The sequence below is a fragment of the Melanotaenia boesemani genome, chromosome 13 (assembly GCF_017639745.1).
Source record: "Melanotaenia boesemani isolate fMelBoe1 chromosome 13, fMelBoe1.pri, whole genome shotgun sequence".
In the NCBI taxonomy this organism is placed as follows: Eukaryota; Metazoa; Chordata; class Actinopteri; order Atheriniformes; family Melanotaeniidae; genus Melanotaenia; species Melanotaenia boesemani.
This window is the reverse complement of record NC_055694.1, coordinates 1,308,739-1,332,381: the sequence shown is the minus strand read 5'-3', so window position 1 is coordinate 1,332,381 and position 23,643 is coordinate 1,308,739. Positions and strand designations below refer to the sequence as shown.

Here is a 23,643-nt window from a genome sequence, read left to right as displayed (position 1 = left end):
TGTTGTGTAATAACATGTTGTGTGATAACATGTATGATAACATGTTGTGTAATAACATGTTGTGTAATAACATGTTGTGTGATAACATGTATGATAACATGTTGTGTAATAACATGTTGTGTGATAACATGTATGATAACATGTTGTGTAATAACATGTTGTGTGATAACATGTTGTGTAATAACATGTGTGATAACATGCTGTGTGATAACATGTTGTGTAATAACATGTTGTGTGATAACATGTGTGATAACATGTTGTGTAATAACATGTTGTGTGATAACATGTATGATAACATGTTGTGTAATAACATGTTGTGTAATAACATGTTGTGTGATAACATGTATGATAACATGTTGTGTAATAACATGTTGTGTGATAACATGTATGATAACATGTTGTGTAATAACATGTTGTGTGATAACATGTTGTGTGATAACATGTATGATAACATGTTGTGTAATAACATGTTGTGTGATAACATGTTGTGTAATAACATGTGTGATAACATGCTGTGTGATAACATGTTGTGTAATAACATGTTGTGTAATAACATGTTGTGTGATAACATGTTGTGTGATAACATGTTGTGTAATAACATGTTGTGTAATAACATGTATGATAACATGTTGTGTAATAACATGTTGTGTGATAACATGTATGATAACATGTTGTGTAATAACATGTTGTGTAATAACATGTATGATAACATGTTGTGTAATAACATGTTGTGTGATAACATGTTGTGTAATAACATGTGTGATAACATGTTGTGTAATAACATGTTGTGTGATAACATGTGTGATAACATGTTGTGTAATAACATGCTGTGTGATAACATGTTGTTCAATAACATGTTGTGTGATAACATGTGTGATACCATGCTGTGTGATAACATGTGTAATAACATGCTGTGTGATAACGTGTAATAACATGCTGTGTGATAACATGTGCAATAACATGCTGTGTGATTAACATGTGTGATAACATGTTGTGTAATAACATGTTGTGTGATAACATGTGTGATAACATGTTGTGTAATAACATGTTGTGTGATAACATGTTGTGTAATAACATGTTGTGTGATAACACGCTCTATACAGATGGCACTGGTTAAGAGAATTAAAGATGGCATCTCAGAACCATTAACTTACATTTACAGTTCGTCCTTCCAGACCGGATAATAACCAGTAATAAACATCTGTTTACAAACTACACACCTTTTCACAACAGCTAGAAAACGTCTTAAATATGAACTCCTGAACCAGAGCCGGTCTGGGTTTAGAGCAAAACATGTACAATGGAAGTAAGAGTAACAATAATAAAAAGGTGCAGCTGGGATATTTCTAGAAAGAGTTGATATGATAAATCGTTCAGCGCGCATTAAAAACCTGCAGCTGCGGCTCTGGACCAGCGGCTTCAGACCAGCGGCTTCAGACCAACGGCATCAGACCAGCGGTACCGGACCAGCGGCTTCAGACCAGCGGCACCAGACCAGCGGCTCTGGACCAGCAGCACCGGGCCAGCGGCTTCAGACCAGTGGCTTTGGACCAGCAGCACCGGGCCAGGGGCTTCAGACCAGCGGCTCTGGACCAGCAGCACTGGGCCAGCGGCTTCAGACCAGAGGCTTCAGGCCACCGGCTTCAGGCCACCGGCTTCAGACCAGCGGCACCGGGCCAGCGGCTTCAGACCAGTGGCTCTGGACCAGTGGCTTCAGACCAGCAGCTCTGGACCAGCAGCTTCAGACCAGTGGCTTTGGACCAGCAGCACTGGGCCAGCGGCTCTGGACCAGTGGCTTTGGACCAGCCGCTTCAGACCAGCGGCACCAGACCAGCGGCTTCAGACCAGTGGCTCTGGACCAGCAGCACCGGGCCAGCGGCTTCAGACCAGTGGCTCTGGACCAGCGGCTTTGGACCAGCGGCTTCGGACCAGTGGCTCTGGACCAGCAGCACTGGGCCAGCGGCTTCAGACCAGTGGCTCTGGATCAGCGGCTTTGGACCAGCGGCACCAGGCCAGCGGCTTCAGACCAGCGGCTCTGGACCAGCAGCACTGGGCCAGCGGCTTCAGACCAGCGGCACCAGACCAGCAGCTCTGGACCAGCAGCACTAGGCCAGCGGCTTCAGACCAGTGGCTCTGGACCAGTGGCTTCAGGCCACAGGCTTCAGACCAGCGGCACCGGGCCAGTGGCTTCAGACCAGTGGCTCTGGACCAGTGGCTTCAGACCAGCAGCACCGGGCCAGCAGCTTCAGACCAGCGGCTCTGGACCAGCGGCTTCAGACCAGCGGCTTGGACCAGCAGCACAATCGTCCCAGTTGTTAGAAACTGTCTGTTCTACACTTCAGGCTCTAAATGTGTCAAGTTTGATGGATTTATGAAAAGAGCTTTGTGTTAAACACGGATCTTATTATTAATATCATGGTTTATTCTGACTGTAAGCCGGATGTGTAACAGCCTGTGTATAACCGCAGTGTTTCTGTTACAGAGGAACTTGTTCAACGTTACGTTTTTCTGCTCTGACTTGTTCTGTTTCATGTCTTCTGTATCCATGTTGCTGAATAAACCACTTTCTACTGCAAGTTCAAATGCTTAAAATCATTTTGTTTTCTCCACCTTCAGTCTGCAGGACTCCAAACATGGAGCCTGTTCTTGGAAATTTAACCCTTTACACGCCGGATCATAATTAGAACTTTAACTTTATCAAAAACAGAACTAATGGATTAAATGAAAGTATAAATTATTTCTGCGGTTTCTGTTGCTTTTTGTCAGTTTTAGTTCTTCACTGTTTATCTGATTTTCCTTATAAACGGATCATGTTTCTGTATCTGATCGCTGGAAAGACATCAAGGTTCATGTTTCTACTTTTCCAGTTTGTGAGACAGCTCTGTCTTCTACCTGCTGTCTCTGTGAGTCCTGCCGTTACTGAAGCAGGGAGTCTCTTCTACCTGCTCTGGTTCTATGTCTGCCCCACGTCATGGCGTCATGTAAACAAACATGGCGGACGTCGCTGCAGAGCTCCGTTTCAAACGAGATGTTTCTAAATGGAAAAGACAGAACGCAGCCGAACACCTGCTAACTTCCTGTCTGGAACAAATTCTCGCTGTTACATTGATAAATGTGTGAAATGGATATTTAGCGGTTAGCTTAGCATCACAGGTTACCATGGCAACGCGAGCTAACCTTGTTCCGGTGCTGTGGTCCTTCTATGAAAAATGAAATAACTGGACTTTGTCTCTGTGAGGATGTGATGAGGTTCGCTGGTTCCAAGCTCACACAGACACTGAACGGTGGATTTGAATGATCGTCACATTAAACACCAACAAGTCCCGCTTCATGGAGCAGTACAGCATCCTGGGCCGGGTCGGAGAAGGAGCCCATGGCATCGTTTTCAAGGCCAAACACGTCGAGGTAACAGGAAGTCCTGGCGCGTGTCAGTCACCCTGCAGGTAACCTGGCCTGGTTCTGATTTCTGGATCATAACTATGGCGCGTGCTCTCTGTCAGACAGGAGAGACGGTGGCCCTGAAGAAGGTGGCTCTGAGACGGCTGGAGGACGGCATCCCTAACCAGGCTCTGAGGGAGATCAAGGCCCTCCAGAAGATCGAGGACAACCAGCACGTGAGTGTCAGATTCTGGAAGGCCAGCGGATGCTCCTGCAGGTCTTCCTCCTGTTGGTTCCTCAGGTTTTAACCTGGCTAGAGATGAGATTCATGGCTGTTTGAAGGGAGTCGGATCTTGAGGAGCTGTTCCTTTCAAAGAGCCATTCTAAGACTGGCTCGTTCCCACAGTATCTTACAAAATTTCACAGTATATAAGAATGACAAACAAAATCTACTATACAAGATTAAAAATGATAGGAAAAATATAGATAAAAAGGGATAAACCTGAGCAGGCAGTGTAAATTCTAGTAAATGTTTTGGATAAAACTCACAGTATTTGTTTCCAAACAATTCTCTCTGCCCATCGATGCTTCACATGAACGGAGCGTGTTATTTATTTTATTTTCATTTTACTCAACTGTACTACTTCTTATTTACCTATTTATTCATTTATTTATTCATTCAGTCATTTTTAGCTGGGGGGGGATTGGGCTTGGCGTGTGTGTGTGTGACTGTGTGAAAGATTTTATTGAGTGTTTTTATTTTTATGTTTTTAATCATGTAAAGAACTTTGTGTTGCAGATGGCATGAAAAGCGCTTTATAAATAAAGTTTGATTTGATGAAGGCAGTGTCAAAACTTTGTATATAAAAAGAACACACGTGTGTGCGTGTGTATGCATGTGTTAGGATGAGTGGGGGTGTGTCTGGGGAGTGAGAGTGGGAGGGTTGGATGCTGTGTGAGTGTTTATATTGTGTGGGTGGGGCTGAGAGGGCGTATATGCGTTAGGATGAGCGAGAGTGTGCAAGGAAACAGGTGTGTGCATGTGTTTCTGTGTGTGGTTGGGGCGGGGTTAAGTGCACTTGTGGGGGGGGGCCTGGGCGGGTCTGGGGGTGGTGGGCCGTGGGTCTGCCGCTGTCCCCATCCTCTCATTCCCCGTTAGGGGTGTAGGAGGGTGGGTACTTCCTAGGGTTGGTGACGGCTCACTGGCTGTGGTCCCTGAATGGCCCGGTCGTGGGGGGCGGCCTCTCCTGGCCTGTCTTGCCCTGGGGGGCCTCCTGGGGAGCGCGGGTGCCTAATGCCACTAGAGGCTCAACATCCAGAGGGAAGTTTACTTCCCTCAGGACGTACATCCCCAGACCCCTCTTACTTCCCGCTCTCTCTGTATCACACACACACACACACTCCCAGGGAGTTGGGAGGCGTGGAGCCATGCGGGGTGGAACGGAGGAGACCAATCAGTGGTCTCCTTGGATGCACCCTGTGGCGACTCGCCTCTCAGTTTTAATTGCACCAAGACACCAAAACACAAGAAACACAACACACAAACAACACCTGGGGGGCATGGCATGCGGTGCCCGGTGGCCCGGCTCCCGGCTCATTGCGGTCACTGCCCCTCAATTTTAAATGCACACAACACACACTACATAAACAGTCAGGAGCGGGGAGGGAGAGGGTATTGGGGACCTCTCACACCCCTGTTTTCCTTGTGTGTGGCTGGGGGCGGCTGGGGGGTTGCCCCGGGGCCGGGTCCCGGGGTGGCTGCGCTGGTGGGCTGCTGGCTCTGTGGGTGTTGGGTCAAGGGGGGGTGCTTGGGGCTCGCTGTCCTCTGGTCCGCCTGGGGTGTCCCCCACGGGGCATGGTGGGTGGGTTGTGTGTGGCGTGACTGTGTGGTGGTGAGTGCTTGTGGGTGCGGCGCGGGGGAGGGTGTGAGTGTGGGGTTATATAGGGTGCAGATTGGAGTAGGTGGGGAGTGGGGGGAGGGGGCCGATAGCACCTTGGTTCCCGGGGTGTGCGGCTGGAACATCGGGGTGTGTGCTGGGCTACGCCGGGTGGCTGTCTGGGGGGGCCTGGTCCTCCTAGACATGTTGCGGGCCCCCTGCCTTTGGGGGGTGGGGCGGCCGCCTCTGGGCTCCTGGGGCCCTGGGCCCTTTGCTTGGGCTGCCCTGGGTAGCCGGTCCCTGGCGGGGCCGGCGGCTGCTGATCTTGGCCCACTGGGACCTGTGCCCCGGGACCGTGGGGGGCTCTTGCTGGGGCTCTCCTCTGCCGCCCTTCGGGTGGGGCTGGAGTCGTCTTCGTGGTGGGGTGGCTTGGGTTGGTGCTCCGGGGCTGCTGCTGAGGGCCCAGGTCTCTGGCCCTGGTCTGCCTTTGGCCTCCGTGGAGGCGTGGTCGCATTTGCATGATCTCACTCACCACCCTTCATCACTGATCACTCCTCTTCCTCATCCTCTGCATGCTGACACAGTCACTGAGTTGTCCAGTGGGTTTTTATGCTAAGCGATAATTAATTTTTATTTTTGTATTTTTCCTGTGAGTTAGTATCTGGTCGCTGTTATGTCTTTTTGATTTGGTTATTATTTAAAAACTCTTAATGACTGGCAGCTCTGTTTTTTCTGTGTGTGTGTTTCTGTTTTTGTAAAAGTTGTAGGAAATGTTCTGGTGTGTTCATGTACAGGTGTAACAGTTTGTTGTCTGGTGATGGTGTGGATTGAAGGGTCGTTTCCTTCTGTCTGTGATCTTTTTGTCTCCTTTCTTCTTTCCCTTTTGCTGTTTTTGCTATTTTCCATCTTTTTCTGTCCCCTCCGGTCAGGTCCAGCAAGATTACATAGATTCCATGATTCAAAGTAAATAAATAAATAAATTAATCAGATTATCAAGAGTAGCCTTACCCATAGGCCTCCCCTTGGCAGAGCAAATTTGTTCAGCATGATACAGCAACCAGATTATCATTTTGCTGCTATGATGCTGGACAGGACAAGTAAAAAAAAAAAAAAAGAAAAAGAAAAAAAGAACACACAGCTGTGAAACGGTTCCCATTGTTCATTTAAAAGAGTCATTCAAAAGAATCGATTCGTTCATGAATGTCACATCTCTAGTCCTCAGGCCCTGCAGGTGTTAGACGTCCCTGCTCCAGATAGGGAACACCTGATGATGATGATGATATCCAGGCTCCGCCTAGATGGGCGGACCTGTCACCCCACAGCTCAAAGACAGAAATATGTCCAGGAGTCTGAGCTTCTGTCTCGTCTGCAGGTGGTGAAGCTGAAAGACGTCTTTCCTCACGGTACCGGCTTCGTCCTAGTCTTCGACTTCATGCTGTCGGACCTCTCTGAGGTCATCAGGAACTACCAGCGACCTCTGACCCCTGCTCAGGTGAAAGGGTACATGATGATGCTGCTGAAGGGCGTGGCCTTCCTGCATCACAACAACATCATGCACCGGGTCCGTCTCCGCCTCCTCTGATTGGATAACCAGCCGTCAGTCTTTGTGTTCTGGTTGCTGACAAGTGCGTTTGTCTGTGTGTGCGTGCAGGACCTGAAACCAGCAAACCTCCTCATCAGCTCCTCTGGTCACCTGAAGATTGCCGACTTCGGTCTGGCCCGGTTGTTCAGTGATCGTGGTGAACGGCTGTACAGCCACCAGGTGGCCACCAGGTAACCTTGGGCTCTGCATCCTCATTTGGGGGACCTTTCAGGTTTAATCCATTATTGAACAGGCAGCCTAAAATAACTTTACCCTTAAAACTACAAAACAGAATTTTTTTTTAATCTAAACCAAGTAGTAGCTTTTAATCCCAGTATAAACCAGTCTGTAGCAGCTTTTAATCCCAGTATAAACCAGTCTGTAGCAGCTTTTAATCCCAGTATAAACCAGTCTGTAACAGCTTTTAATCCCAGTATAAAAAAAAGAGAAATCACGCTACTGTGCGCTGTGTAGATTGCTACAGGTACACGTGTGGCAAATGCAGAAAGGAGGTGGCATGGCAGTGCCAAGTCTGCTCAGACAATGCAGGTCAAAATCACAGAGAACATTCCACCATCATGGAACATGTGAAATTTTTGTAACTTCATTGCACTGAGTATTTTAAATGTCAATCACTTCACCCACATACTGCACTGATTTATTTGTACACTTTCTTGCATCTATAAGAAAAGATTCCTTGTTCAAATCTTGTACATCAGAAATAAAAGTCATGAAGGAATGAAAAAGACAGACTGTGTTGATCTCTTGCTTAAAAAAGAGGGTAAAATAATTTTCTGATCATAATGTGAAAATATCATTTGTCGTTGCAGCTTGCTAGACAGGTTGTGCATACACTGGTCTTAGAAATATTGTGCTGAGCATCTCCACTGTGCCGGGGAAGCTGGTGGACTTCCTGGTGGAGCTTGCCAGTGAGCTTGCACATTCTTATTTGGGAGCCAAGAAGGTGAATAGGAGAGTGAGAGTGAGCAACCCCCCACAACTTGGCCAACGTGTGGGGGGTTGCTCACAGAACATCTCATTTACAGAACAATAGTGTCGTTCACACCTGAGTTAGGACATTAGCTAAAACTAATCCAGCCATTTGGCTGAACTCTGGGCATGGAAGGTAGAAACGCCAAATGGCGCAGCTTTGGTTTTTCTAGTGTTAATCCCAGTATAAACCAGTCTGTAACAGCTTTTAATCCCAGTATAAACCAGTCTGTAGCAGCTTTTAATCCCAGTATAAACCAGTCTGTAGCAGCTTTTAATCCCAGTATAAACCAGTCTGTAGCAGCTTTTAATCCCAGTATAAACCAGTCTGTAGCAGCTTTTAATCCCAGTATAAACCAGTCTGTAACAGCTTTTAATCCCAGTATAAACCAGTCTGTAGCAGCTTTTAATCCCAGTATAAACCAGTCTGTAGCAGCTTTTAATCCCAGTATAAACCAGTCTGTAACAGCTTTTAATCCCAGTATAAACCAGTCTGTAGCAGCTTTTAATCCCAGTATAAACCAGTCTGTAGCAGCTTTTAATCCCAGTATAAACCAGTCTGTAGCAGCTTTTAATCCCAGTATAAACCAGTCTGTAGCAGCTTTTAATCCCAGTATAAACCAGTCTGTAGCAGCTTTTAATCCCAGTATAAACCAGTCTGTAGCAGCTTTTAATCCCAGTATAAACCAGTCTGTAGCAGCTTTTAATCCCAGTATAAACCAGTCTGTAGCAGCTTTTAATCCCAGTATAAACCAGTGTGTAGCAGCTTTTAATCCCAGTATAAACCAGTCTGTAACAGCTTTTAATCCCAGTATAAACCAGTGTGTAGCAGCTTTAATCCCAGTATAAACCAGTCTGTAACAGATTTTAATCCCAGTATAAACCAGTCTGTAGCAGCTTTTAATCCCAGTATAAACCAGTGTGTAACAGCTTTTAATCCCAGTATAAACCAGTGTGTAGCAGTTTTTAATCCCAGTATAAACCAGTCTGTAACAGCTTTTAATCCCAGTATAAACCAGTCTGTAGCAGCTTTTAATCCCAGTGTAAACCAGTCTGTAGCAGCTTTTAATCCCAGTATAAACCAGTGTGTAGCAGCTTTTAATCCCAGTATAAACCAGTCTGTAACAGCTTTTAATTCCAGTATAAACCAGTCTGTAACAGCTTTTAATTCCAGTATAAACCAGTCTGTAACAGCTTTTAATCCCAGTATAAACCAGTGTGTAGCAGCTTTTAATCCCAGTATAAACCAGTCTGTAACAGCTTTTAATCCCAGTATAAACCAGTCTGTAGCAGATTTTAATCCCAGTATAAACCAGTCTGTAGCAGCTTTTAATCCCAGTATAAACCAGTCTGTAACAGCTTTTAATCCCAGTATAAACCAGTCTGTAGCAGATTTTAATCCCAGTATAAACCAGTCTGTAGCAGCTTTTAATCCCAGTATAAACCAGTCTGTAACAGCTTTTAATCCCAGTATAAACCAGTCTGTAGCAGATTTTAATCCCAGTATAAACCAGTCTGTAGCAGCTTTTAATCCCAGTATAAACCAGTCTGTAACAGCTTTTAATCCCAGTATAAACCAGTCTGTAACAGCTTTTAATTCCAGTATAAACCAGTCTGTAACAGCTTTTAATTCCAGTATAAACCAGTCTGTAACAGCTTTTAATCCCAGTATAAACCAGTGTGTAGCAGCTTTTAATCCCAGTATAAACCAGTCTGTAACAGCTTTTAATCCCAGTATAAACCAGTCTGTAGCAGATTTTAATCCCAGTATAAACCAGTCTGTAGCAGCTTTTAATCCCAGTATAAACCAGTCTGTAACAGCTTTTAATCCCAGTATAAACCAGTCTGTAACAGCTTTTAATTCCAGTATAAACCAGTCTGTAACAGCTTTTAATTCCAGTATAAACCAGTCTGTAGCAGCTTTTAATTCCAGTATAAACCAGTGTGTAGCAGCTTTTAATCCCAGTATAAACCAGTCTGTAACAGCTTTTAATCCCAGTATAAACCAGTCTGTAGCAGCTTTTAATCCCAGTATAAACCAGTCTGTAACAGCTTTTAATCCCAGTATAAACCAGTGTGTAGCAGCTTTTAATCCCAGTATAAACCAGTCTGTAGCAGATTTTAATCCCAGTATAAACCAGTCTGTAGCAGCTTTTAATCCCAGTATAAACCAGTGTGTAGCAGCTTTTAATCCCAGTATAAACCAGTGTGTAGCAGCTTTTAATCCCAGTATAAACCAGTCTGTAACAGCTTTTAATCCCAGTATAAACCAGTGTGTAGCAGCTTTTAATCCCAGTATAAACCAGTCTGTAGCAGCTTTTAATCCCAGTATAAACCAGTCTGTAGCAGCTTTTAATCCCAGTATAAACCAGTCTGTAGCAGCTTTTAATTCCAGTATAAACCAGTCTGTAGCAGCTTTTAATCCCAGTATAAACCAGTGTGTAGCAGCTTTTAATCCCAGTATAAACCAGTGTGTAGCAGCTTTTAATCCCAGTATAAACCAGTGTGTAGCAGCTTTTAATCCCAGTATAAACCAGTGTGTAGCAGCTTTTAATCCCAGTATAAACCAGTCTGTAGCAGGTGTCAGACTGGGAGGTAAAATGATGTAAAATGAATGTATGAATAGATTTAGCAGCATAAAGGTCGACCAGAAGAAGAAAGCAGAATTTATTACTAACAGAACTTTGTAGAAATAACACACAGACCAACAGTGACCAAACCTTTTCTCATCTCATCGTTCTCTCAAGTCTTGGCTTTCAGGAGAAAAAATATTGTTATTGAAACAAACACACAACAGAAACTATTTCCATGTTTCCACTTTTCTTTCCAGCATGTGGCGTCCTAGACCTACTTCTGTTTAAATGAGCCCAACTGAGTTACATCTGTGTGTATGTGTGTGTGTGTGTGTGTGTTTAGGTGGTACAGAGCTCCTGAGCTGCTCTACGGAGCCAGAAAGTACGACGAGGGAGTGGATCTGTGGTAAGACTGTGTTTAATGATGCAGTGATCAGGAGTGAACAGCAGGGGGCAGCAGCCTGCGCTCAAACTGACCTCTCCCTGTGTGTGTGTGTGTGTGTGTGTGTGTGTGTGTGTGTGTGTGTGTGTGTGTGTGTGTGTGTGTGTGTGTGTGTCAGGGCGGTCGGCTGTATTTTCGGGGAGCTGCTGAACTCGTCTCCTCTGTTTCCTGGAGAGAACGACATCGAGCAGCTCTGCTGCGTTCTCAGAGTGCTGGGAACGCCAACGCAGGATAGCTGGCCGGTAACACACACACATCATGGACGGCCGCCAAAGTTTACTCAGATCCAGATGAGCTGATAGAACCAGGAGTCCTGCTGGGCCATTTGGATCCGGTTCCGACATATAAAAAGTGGTGGACCACCTTCCCATCAGCTGATCAGCTGGTGGCGGTTTTGCTTTAGGTCCTGCCCCTTTCATAGACCTTCAGACCAAACCATTCTGAGCTGGTCCAGGTGAATTCAGGTGGTGTTAGGGGTTCATGACACCACCTCTCCAGACCCAGAAAATACCCTGGAGGTTCTGTGAAGCCTCATTAACATCGTGGTTCTAGATGGGGGGTCAGGTTTTGGTTTGAAGCCTCATTTCTGAGTCCTTTATGCTGTCCTGGTCTGGTGAAGGTCTGTCCTTTTCCAAACGTCCCTGTCCCCATGCGTCCTCTACGTTAGCGTGGTTGTTCACCAACACATCCACCAGAGGGCAGCACCGAGTTGAGAGCTCACCTCCTTCTGATTCAGTTCCAGACAATAACAAACGTGGAGGATGATGATGGTGTTCGTTGTCAGAAAGACAAGAGATGAGGCAGAACCGAAGATGGAGGCGGTCTGAGAGGACATTAAACGCATCGCAGCTTCTTCTTCTTCTTCTTCAGTTAGACTGCTCAACACTGCCCTCTGGTGAAGTTCTGGTTCTGCGGGTGTAGGTGTGGGTCCCGTTGGGTTCCTGTCGGGGTTCTGGTGGAGCGGGTTGGGTCCCGTCGGGGTTCTGGTGGAGCTGGGTTGGGTCCCGTCAAGGTTCTGGTGGAGCGGGGTTGGGTCCCATCGGGGTTCTGGTGGAGCTGGGTTGGGTCCCATCGGGGTTCTGGTGGAGCGGGTTGGGTTCCTGTCGGGGTTCTGGTGGAGCTGGGTTGGGTCCCATCGGGGTTCTGGTGGAGCGGGTGTGGGTCCCATCGGGGTTGTGGTGGAGCGGGTGTGGGTCCCGTCGGGGTTGTGGTGGAGCGGGTGTGGGTCCTGTCGGGGTTGTGGTGGAGCGGGTTTGGGTCCCGTCGAAGTTGTGGTGGAGCGGGGTTGGGTCCCATCGGGGTTCTGGTGGAGTGGGTGTGGGTCCCGTCAAGGTTCTGGTGTAGCGGGGTTGGGTCCTGTCGGGGTTGTGGTGGAGCGGGTTTGGGTCCCGTTGAAGTTGTGGTGGAGCGGGTGTGGGTCCTGTCGGGGTTCTGGTGGAGCGGGTTTGGGTCCTGTCGAAGTTGTGGTGGAGCGGGTTTGGGTCCCGTCGAAGTTGTGGTGGAGCGGGTTTGGGTCCCGTCGGGGTTCTGGTGGAGCGGGGTTGGGTCCCATCGGGGTTGTGGTGGAGCGGGGTTGGGTCCCATCAGGGTTGTGGTGGAGCGGGTGTGGGTCCCGTCGGGGTTGTGGTGGAGCGGGGTTGGGTCCCATCGGGGTTGTGGTGGAGCGAGTGTGGGTCCCGTCGGGGTTGTGGTGGAGCGGGTGTGGGTCCCGTCGGGGTTGTGGTGGAGCGGGGTTGGGTCCCGTCGGGGTTCTGGTGGAGCGGGGTTGGGTCCCGTCGAAGTTGTGGTGGAGCGGGTTTGGGTCCTGTCGGGGTTCTGGTGGAGCGGGGTTGGGTCCCCTCGGGGTTGTGGTGGAGCGGGGTTGGGTCCCGTCGGGGTTGTGGTGGAGCGGGTGTGGGTCCCGTCGGGGTTGTGGTGGAGCGGGGTTGGGTCCCGTCGGGGTTGTGGTGGAGCGGGTGTGGGTCCCGTCGGGGTTGTGGTGGAGCGGGTGTGGGTCCCGTCGGGGTTGTGGTGGAGCGGGATTGGGTCCCGTCGGGGTTCTGGTGGAGCGGGGTTGGGTCCCGTCGAAGTTGTGGTGGAGCGGGTTTGGGTCCTGTCGGGGTTCTGGTGGAGCGGGGTTGGGTCCCCTCGGGGTTGTGGTGGAGCGGGGTTGGGTCCCGTCGGGGTTGTGGTGGAGCGGGTGTGGGTCCCGTCGGGGTTGTGGTGGAGCGGGGTTGGGTCCCGTCGGGGTTGTGGTGGAGCGGGTGTGGGTCCCGTCGGGGTTGTGGTGGAGCGGGATTGGGTCCCGTCGGGGTTCTGGTGGAGCGGGGTTGGGTCCCGTCGAAGTTGTGGTGGAGCGGGTTTGGGTCCTGTCGGGGTTGTGGTGGAGCGGGTTTGGGTCCCGTCGGGGTTCTGGTGGAGCGGGGTTGGGTCCCGTCGAAGTTGTGGTGGAGCGGGTTTGGGTCCTGTCGGGGTTGTGGTGGAGCGGGTTTGGGTCCCGTCGGGGTTGTGGTGGAGCGGGTTTGGGTCCCGTCGAAGTTGTGGTGGAGCGGGTTTGGGTCCTGTCGGGGTTGTGGTGGAGCGGGTTTGGGTCCCGTCGGGGTTGTGGTGGAGCGGGTTTGGGTCCCGTCGAAGTTGTGGTGGAGCGGGTTTGGGTCCTGTCGGGGTTGTGGTGGAGCGGGTTTGGGTCCCGTCGGGGTTCTGGTGGAGCGGGGTTGGGTCCCGTCGAAGTTGTGGTGGAGCGGGTTTGGGTCCTGTCGGGGTTCTGGTGGAGCGGGGTTTGGGTCCCGTCGAACTTGTGGTGCAGCGGGTTTGGGTCCTGTCGGGATTCTGGTGGAGCGGGTTTGGGTCCTGTCGGGATTCTGGTGGAGCGGGTTTGGGTCCTGTCGAACTTGTGGTGGAGCGGGTTTGGGTCCTGTCGGGGTTCTGGTGGAGCGGGTTCTGGTTGTGGTTTTCAGGGATGGTATGAGATGTGGTGGTGAGGATGCAGACAGGGGATCAGCTTGTCTGTATCCAGGTCCTGAGTCCAGGTCCCAAGGACTGAGGACCTGGACTCAGGACCTGGACTGAGGACCTGATGTAGAGGATATCCTGAAGAGTTCTGATGTTTTCTTCTAGGTCTTCTAGAGGTTCCTTCTGAAAGCTTCTAAAGAACCGATCCAGTCTGGAGTCTAACTGCTGGACTCTGCTGCTTTCTTTAGGAGATTGCAGAGCTGCCCGACTACAACAAGATCACCTTTAAGGAGAATCCAGCGATCCCATTGGACGAGATTGTCCCTGACACGTCTCCTCAGGCCGTCGACCTGCTCTACAAGTTCCTGGTGTATCCGTCCAGACAGCGCTGCTCCGCCAGACAGGTGAGAGGCGGGTTCAAGCTGGGGGCGGGGTCAGACAGGAAGTGGGGTAGGAAGGGAGATGGGGACAGGGTTATGTAAGAGGCTGGTGTCAGATGGGGCGGAGTTTAACTGTCCGGTGGTTCTGCTGCCCCCTGCTGGTCTGATTGGTGATTATTAATTATTTTTTATATAACTGATCAGTCCTGCTAGCAGCTGATTGATTAACAGATTATTGATCTTCCCTCCAGGCTCTCCTCCATCCATACTTCTTCTCCTCTCCTCTTCCTGCTCACCACTCGGAGCTGCCCATCCCTCAGAGGGGGGGTCGACCCCCCCGCCAGCGCCTCCAGGCTCCGCCCACTGACTTCTCAGTGGACCTGCCCCTGCAGAACAGCGTGGTGAACCCTGCGCTGCTGCAGCAGCACGCCTCCTGTCTCTGAGCGGTTCTGATGGAGGTCAGGAGGAGCAGAACTTTCCTCGGATCCCGTTCTGGTTCTGACCAGATCCAGAACCTTTAGCCTTTAGCTTCTAACAGACCAGAAGAAATCAACAAAACTGCTTCTGTTCATAAAATCTGATGGAGGCTGACGGGATATGTTCACCTCACGTGGCTGTATTTGTGTGTGTGTGTGTGTGTGTGTCTTAAATAAACGTAAACAGTGGAACGTCTTGTACTTGTGAACATCCTGGAAGACTCGGTAGGCCTCTGCCACCGACCCGGATCCTGTCTGACAGACGGAGAACCCTGACGTGGAGGACCACAGGGATCTGGTCTGGGCCTGGTCTGTTCATCCAGGGTTAGTTACCAGAGCTGTGCCGAGTCCACCGAACCGGACTTTCAGTCCTCTGCAGGTTCTTTGTGGTTTCTTACAGCTGAACAGGATGTTGCTGTTAGTTGGCACAAACCGAGCCAGAAATCTGGGTCTTATTCAGGATTCGGAGCTGAATTTAACCGTCACATTAAATCACGTACAAAAGCCGCCTTGTGTCACCTGGAGAATATTTCCAGAATTCAAGGACTGATGTGTCCTTGGCCTGGAAAAGCTGGTTCATGCGTTTGTTTCCAGCAGACCGGACTCCTGGAAGCGGTTCACCACGGCAGCAGATGGACCTGCTCATTGTTTCTGGGAGTGCAGACCCATTTGTAGGTTTTTGATGTGGAGATGAGGACCAGATGCAGGTGCTGGTCTTCCCTCTGAGCTGCTGCAGCTGACGGCGTCGTTCCAGACGGCGTTTGACTGGCTGGAAGTCTGTTTTACTGAACTGGATTAAAGAGAGATCGACAGCTTCTCAGGGTACAAAGATTTTAATATTCTCCGGACCAGGAAAGTTCTAAACATCTGCACCTCCAGAAATGATTCACCAAAAGGTTGTGAGACGGAGGAAGAGCTTCAGTCAGTTATAGTTATGAATTTATTTGATATTTAATTAGTTTTTTCCAGCAGTTGTTGCTCTGCTGCAAAGTTTTTCCCATATTCACAAGTTCTGGATCATTTCCAGCTAAACCCTGATCTTCTGGTTTCATCACCTTTGAACACGTTTTATAAAAAGCGGCTCTAGATAACTGGACCCCGTTTATACTGAAATCATGTAACTAAAGCAGTGGTTCCCAAACTGTGGGGCCGGCCCCCAGGGGGGCACAGCACTGGTAGCAAAACAGGACAAATTTCTGAAAGTACCAATGATGGATCCAGAGCAAAGACTTCAAGTACAAAAAAAGGCGTGTCTTGCCCTGGACCAGGAGAAGGTGGAGTAGTGGTACTGGTCAGTGGGGGGTAACGTAGAGAGACCGCAGTGTGTTGTAGCTAGAGATGGGATTTATGGCTCTTTGAAGGGAGCCGGATCTTAAGGAGCCGTTCCTTTCAAAGAGCCATTCAAAAGACTGGCTCGTTCTCACAATATCTTACAAAATTTCACAATATGTAAGAATGACAAACAATCCAAATATGTATTTGGCATGTGTGTGTACACGTGTGTGCGTGTGACTGTGTGAAAGATTTCATTGAGTGTTTTTAATATGTTTTTAATCATATAAAGAACTTTTTGTTGCCTATGGCATGAAAAGCGCTTTATAAATAAAGTTTGATTTGATTTGATTTGATTTGATGAAAGCAGTGTCAAAAATTTGTATATAAAAAGAACGGCTCACAGCTGTGAATCGGTTCCCATCGTTCATTTAAAAGAGTCGTTCATAAGAATCGATTCGTTCATGAACGTCACATCTCTAGTCGTAGCTACTCGCGGCGTCGCTTCCTGAACACAAACAAGAGCCTGTGGATGACTTCAGAAATAAACTATGCTGTGGTACAGAGCAGCAGTTTGCAGCTTCCTGGTTTAAACGCCTGCAGTGAGGAGCCATCGTTCCTCCTGCCACTGGCACGGTGCAGCCAGAGTTAACAAGAAGCAGCCGATCAAATAAACACTACTTCAGGGTGCATCTGTAAAAGGAAGGCTGAGCAGGACCACAGCCGTCAGAGGGGGAGAATGGCTGGACTTGAATCCAGGTTCCCGTGTGCCAGGCAACACGTGACCACAGGACCAACAGACTCGAGCACGTAGTCGTCCAAGAGTCCTCAGCAGGCTCTACGAGTGCAGCTGAGAGATGGAGGCAAGTATGTATATATATATATATATATATATATAAACCCCCCACCAGTTTTTTTTATTTCAGTTTATAATAAAGAAACAAAAACCAGAAAAAAACGGGTTGAAAACTTTTACAAGCTGCTGGAAAAGCCGAAGGAAGCAGCTCAGAGTTTGTAGGAGGAGCTTAAACATCCTCCTCCTCCTCAGATGAAGGTTTCCTCCACACTGAGCATCACACCAGAAAACTTTTACTCTGCAGCAGCTGAATCAGAGATCCTCTGAGCGGACGGAGCTCTCACTCTGCCTCCTTTCGCTCTGACCATGTCTGCTCCCTGGCCGTCTCCTGATTGGTCCTCAGCTGCTCCGAACAGCAGAACCGAAACATCGTCAGGCTCCAACGCGAAGGTCAGAATCTGTCCTGCTACTGAAGTGCCTCTGAGCAGTGAAACCAGTGAAAAAGCTAACTTGACGGTGAATCTGTCACCAGTGGATGATGCTGGCCTGGAGCTCAGATGTCGGATTAGACACAAGTTTCATCTTTCTGATTATGTTTTAATCCCAGGATCTGTTTGTCTGTTTGGCTTTAAACAGTTAAAGTCTTAAACTTCCTGTTTATTTGAATTAGTTTTAGATTTTCAGCTTGATGTTGATCATTTCTGCAGGAACTTTTCCTGCTCTGATCCTCAGCTGTTCATCATGACAGAGCCAATGATGTAATAACAGCTAATAACTGAATCATTTCCATTCAGAAAGTCCTTTCAAATATAATAACAGCAACAGTTAATGAAATGAGACGGCATTTATCAGAAATTCAGGATTTATTTAAGTTTTCATCAGAATTTCTCTCCTTACTACGACTGTAAAAGTTGATTTATGAATTACTTTTTGTACAAACTCTTTATTTATAATATTGCTTATTTACTCAGATGTAAATGATTTCATGTGTGGAGGAATGTTATTGATCCATTACTGTGCTGTGGATTAAATCACTTAGTGGAATTGAGAGAGAGCAGTGGTCATGTGACTTGTTATGTAATCAAACTTCTTTTTGATGAGCAAACTGCACAAAAACTGATTTAACCTTTATGGGTAATCAGGGACTTTTTTGTCCTTTTTGGCCACCATTTTTGTTGATTTTTTGTAAGAAAGTGTTTCTTTTGAAGAACTTTGATATTCCAATTTCAGTTTTATTCAGAGGTCAACAGCTCATTGGGGACAAATTTATTATCCTTTCAGGTCGTTGGTGAAAAAAAGTCCCCTCTTAAAAACTGCTATTGAAAATGATGAAATAATATTTTTTAACACTTTTTTTTGCTCAGATGTTTTAATCATCTTCAGTTCTAACCAAAAACACCAAATATTAAATAATTTAAATTCTTTTTAACCCTTGAAATGCCAATATTTCAACACAAAGTTATTGTTTTCATAAAACTAAAAACAGAAAAATTGATTTCTTTTTTCATATTAGGACATTAGACCTGGCTCAGTCCGTAATGCTGCATCCAACATGGTCGCCGTAACAAGCTAAATGTGAAGGTAGTTTCTCCTTAAATGTCCAAACCCCTGTAATATTCTCCTGTTGGTGCTCAGTCTGGTTCTGAGGTTCTTGGTGGGTTGGGTGAGTGAACTCTCCCACAGTAAGAAGGAAAAACTGAATTACTGCTTATTTTTCTCAGTAGTGATGAAGATCCACCAGCTGGTTCCTCCTCCTCATGCGGGTCATATGTAGCTGAAAGAATTATGGTGTAAAACTCCGCTTTTTGCTGCTTCTGGCTCATTTCTACTCTTCATTTCCTGTTTTCAGTTTGGCTCCTCCCCTTTAGATGCCCTCCTCCAATCACCTTGTAGTGAAGCCAGCCCCCAGTTCCTCAGCCGTCCCCCCTGGTTGGACCACCTCAGCTCTGCTAACAGCTCTCCTGCTTTGTCCTCATCCTTATATGGGCATCTCACTCTGACTCCGCCTCCCATCTCTGTCCTGCCCTCAGCAACTAGATGGAACACTTCAACTCCGCCCCCTTCCTGTTCAGGGGGTTGGACTCCACCTGACAGTGTGTATTCAGGGTTTTGTTGTTCACCAGGTAAGAGTTTAGAGTTCAGAGGTGGTAGAGTAGCGTTACTTCAGAAGAGAACTTTCATTTTCTGTCTGTTAGTTCTGCTTACTTCTTCATGTTGTTGGAGTGGACCCTCTGTTGACAGAAAAATCAGTTTATGAGGATTAAGCTAGCTAACGCTGATTCATTCCTCCACAGAAAATGTATAGTGCTATGATTAGCTTATGCAGCATTTAATTAAATGTTTCAAAACACTAAAAGAGTACATATGTGAGACTCCTTTTTCATCATTGAAATTATTTAAACTAACAAGACTAGGATCCATCTAAACCAGTGGTCTGCAACCTGGATCTCGAAGGCAACAGGGTGTAATTCTGCATAGACAGATTTTCTTCCATTCATTACTATCAATGCTAGCTGGCCTGTATGCATGATTTGTGTAAAAAAAATGTAATCATACAGTATTTGCTAAAATTATGATGCAGTAAAACTATCCTTAGAAGTTCTTCCTTCAAGTCAATGTAATGAAGAAATTAAAGTCATTACTAACAACCTCGGCTGTTGTTCAGGATTTTATATCGACTAACAGTCAATACCTGCAATGAACTGGTGACCTGTCCAGGTGTACCTGTTTCTCACCTGCTGATTGCTGGGATAGACTCCAGCTTCCAGGCAACCGTGAATTTGAATGAGTAATAAAGAAAATGAATGAATAACAGTGAATACAACACGTGTGTGATGTTGTTTATGTTAGGGTGGCGTGTGTGTGTGAGCTGTGGGGTGAAGAGCTCCCCCCTATGGAGGAGAGATGCTTCAGGTCAACACCTGTGTAACACCTGCAGCCTCCAACAGGAAGACAGCAACAACACACCACTGCTGAGACAGAGAAGAAGAACCGTAAGGACACACACACCTACACTCAGACATGAACACCTCGTCATGAGCACACCGATATGAGCACAGTGATATGAACACAAAATGTGCTCACCAACATGAACACAATGACATGAACTCACTGACATGAACACGACATGAACTTACCGACATGAACACGACATGAACTCACCGACATGAACACAATAACATGAACTCACCAACATGAACACGATGACATGAACTCACAGACATGAACATGACATGACCACAAAATTAACTCACCAACATGAACTGAACGACATGAACTCACCGACATGAACACGATGACATGAACTCACCAACATGAACACGATGACATGAACTCACCGACATGAACACGATGACATGAACTCACCAACATGAACACGATGACATGAACTTACCGACATGAACATGACATGACCACAAAATTAACTCACCAACATGAACTGAACGACATGAACTCACCGACATGAACACGACATGAACTCACCGACATGAACATGATGACATGAACTCACCAACATGAACACAATATGAACTCACCGACATAAACTGAACGACATGAACACACCGACATGAACACACTGACATGAACCCACTGACATGAACTCGTCGACATGAACATGACATGAACACACAATATGAACACGACATGAACACAATGACATGAATACGACATGAGCACACCAACATGAACTCATCGACATGAACACGACGATGTACACACAGACGTGAAAACACTGACATGAACACAATGACATGAACACACCAACATGAAAACAACATTAACACAAAATGAACTCACCAACATGAACTGAACGACATTAACACACCGACATGAACTCGACATGAACACATCGACATGAACACATCAACATGAACTCATCGACATGAACATGACATGAACACAACATGAACACGACAAGCACATACAGACAAGAAAACACCAACATGAACACAACATTAACACGATGACATGAGCACATTGACATGAACACAAATATGAATATACTGACATGCACTCATCGATATGAAAACAACAAGAACATAACTACATGACATAAACACAACATGAACATACCAAAATAACCACAAGATAAAAACATCAGCATGAACACACCGACATAAACACAACATGAATATACAGACTTGACTTCAATAATATGAAAACAACATAAATATACCAAGATGAACACATGACATGAATACACAGACATGGCTTCACCGATATAAAAACAACATAAATACACCAACATGAGCACACTGACATGAACACAAGATGAACTTACCAACACGCATCTATATGTACATGACATGAACACACTGACATGAACATGACATGTACACACCAACATGAAAACACTGACATGAACTCACCGACATGAACATGACACAAACACACTAACATGAATTCACCGACATAAACACAACATGAACACATCAACATAATGACACAATGATATGAACACACCAACATGAACACAAAATGTACTCACCAACATGATCTGAACAACTTTAACACAACGACATGAACATGACATGAACACAATGACATGACCTCACCGACATGAACACGACATGAGCGCACCAACATGAACTCATCAACATGAACATAACATGAACACACCAATGTGAGCACACCAGCATGAACATGAACACGACATAATCACAACCAACATGAACATGAACACACTGACATGAACACGACATGAACACACTGACATGACTTCACCGACATGAAGACGACATGAGCGCACCAACATGAACTCATCAACATGAACATGACATGAACACACCAATGTGAGCACACCAGCATGAACATGAACACGACATAATCACAACCAACATGAACATGAACACACTGCCATGAACACGACATGAACACACTGACATGACTTCACCGACATGAAGACGACATGAGTGCACCAACATGAACTCATCAACCTGAACACAACACGAACACACTGACATGAACACGACATGCACACACAGACATGAACACAACATGAACACAGTGACATGAGCACATTGACATGAACACATTAATGTGAACATAATGACATGCACTCACCGATATGAAAACAAGAATACACCAACATGAAAACAACTACATGAACACGACATGAAAATACCAATATGAACACAAGATGAACACATCAACATGAGCACACCGACATGAACACAACGATATGAACATACTGATATGAACACTACATGATCACAAGATCACCGACATGAGCACAAGATCAACATGAACGCACCAATATGAACATGACATAAACACAACGACATGAACACAATAACATGAACATCTTAACATTACAACAGTCCTACTTGACTAAAATGGTTTTTCTGTTTCCAGACGATGAAAAAATCTCAGTGTGTGAACTGTGAGACCAAAACAACAAGTCTGTGGAGGAAGAACAAGGACGGACAGTCGGTCTGCAACGCATGTGGGCTGTACTACAGACTACACCAGGTACTACTACTGTACTACAAACTACATTGGATCCTATTACTGTACTACAGACTACACCGGGGATTACTGCTGTACTGCAGACTACACCATTACTTTGCTGTGGTACTGGTAATATTACTGTGTTGTAGTACTGGTAGTATTACTGTACTGTAGTACTGGTAGTATTACTTTGTATAGTACTGGTAGTTTTACTATGTTGTATTACTGGTGATATTACTGTGTTGTAGTACTGGTAGTGTAAGTATTATTGTGTTGTGGTACTGCTAGTATTACTGTGTTGTAGTACTAGTAGTAATAAGGTGTTGTAGTACTGGTAGTATTACTGTGTTGTAGTACTGGTAGTATAAGTATTACTGTGCTGTCTGCAGGTGCAGCGACCTCTGACCTTGAAGAAGGATGGAGTCCGCACCAGAAACCGTAAAGTGAACAAGAATAAGAAGAGAACCAGCCAATCAGAGAGCAGGTTTTCCTGGCTAGCCCCTCCCAGTCAGGATGCCACCTTTTCTTCCTTTGTTCAGCAGCATCCTCCTCCCTTCTCCTCCTCCTCCTCCTCCTCCTCTCTTCAGTAATCTGTGGTAATGTCAGCTGCTTTTAATGGAACTATTTGTTGTGTTTGAGTGGATGGATACGTACCTCTGAGATGATGATTTTCTGCCTCATCGTCAGATGCCACAGGAAGAAGAGGAGGAAGGGGACCAGGGACCTCATGTACAAAGATGTATGCGCAAAAATGTGGTATACACTGGCAAAGTTCAGATGTATGAAGAGTGAAATGACCATGGAAATGTGTGGCGCCTCACGCCATCTTCATGGCTGGTGTACGCACATTTCTACAGCTGTTAATGCTTTGGTGATAAGAGTGGCTACAGAAACACCATTGTGGTAACTGGTGTAGTCTGTAGTACAGTAGTAGTACCTGGTGTAGTCTGTAGCAGTAGTACCTGGTATAGTCGGTAGTACAGCCCGCAGGCATTGCAGACCGACTGTCAGTCCTTGTTCTTCCTCCACAGAATCGTTGTTTTGGTTTCACAGTTCACACACTTTTTTTCATCGTCTAGAAACAGTCCAAGAAGTTAAGCTGCGTTAGCAGCATTAGCAGCGTTAGCAGCATTAGCAGCATTAGCAGTGTTATCAGTGTTTGCAGCGTTAGCAGCATTAGCAGTGTTATCAGTGTTAGCATTGTTAGCAGCATTAGCAGTGTTATCAGTGTTAGCAGCGTTAGCAGCATTGGCAGTGTTATCAGTGTTAGCAGCGTTAGCAGCATTGGCAGTGTTATCAGTGTTAGCATTGTTAGCAGCATTAGCAGTGTTATCAGTGTTTGCAGCGTTAGCAGCATTGGCAGTGTTATCAGTGTTAGCAGCGTTAGCAGCATTGGCAGTGTTATCAGTGTTAGCAGTGTTGGCAGTATTAGCAGTATTATCAGCATTAGCAGCGTTAGCAGTATTAGCAGTGTTATCAGCATTAGCAGTGTTAG

The 23,643-nt window shown here is 46.5% G+C and overlaps 2 protein-coding genes across 4 annotated transcripts; both read left to right on the top strand.

The window, feature by feature from the left end:
* The first annotated feature begins 2,956 nt into the window (after positions 1–2,956).
* cdk20 (cyclin-dependent kinase 20) lies at positions 2,957–14,821 on the top strand. 2 transcript variants are annotated; one of them, XM_042004995.1, is made up of 8 exons: positions 2,957–3,405; positions 3,501–3,614; positions 6,628–6,816; positions 6,907–7,028; positions 10,744–10,806; positions 10,961–11,084; positions 14,022–14,177; positions 14,405–14,821. In XM_042004995.1, exons 1-8 carry the CDS (start codon positions 3,295–3,297, stop codon positions 14,594–14,596), a joined length of 1,071 nt encoding a protein of 356 aa, XP_041860929.1. In that variant the 5' UTR covers positions 2,957–3,294; the 3' UTR covers positions 14,597–14,821. The 2 variants fall into 2 exon arrangements, with proteins under 2 accessions (XP_041860929.1, XP_041860930.1); XM_042004996.1 differs by lacking the exon at positions 10,961–11,084.
* Positions 14,822–16,823: 2,002 nt separating this feature from the next.
* Positions 16,824–23,241, top strand: LOC121651023 (GATA-binding factor 2-like). 2 transcript variants are annotated; one of them, XM_042002864.1, is made up of 6 exons: positions 16,824–17,147; positions 18,547–18,820; positions 19,548–19,690; positions 22,053–22,169; positions 22,538–22,744; positions 22,836–23,241. In XM_042002864.1, the coding sequence occupies exons 1-5, from the start codon at positions 17,064–17,066 to the stop codon at positions 22,736–22,738; spliced, it is 819 nt and encodes a 272-aa protein (XP_041858798.1). In that variant the 5' UTR covers positions 16,824–17,063; the 3' UTR covers positions 22,739–22,744; positions 22,836–23,241. The 2 variants fall into 2 exon arrangements, with proteins under 2 accessions (XP_041858798.1, XP_041858797.1); XM_042002863.1 differs by having other exon boundaries at positions 22,538–23,241.
* The last annotated feature ends 402 nt before the right edge of the window (positions 23,242–23,643 follow it).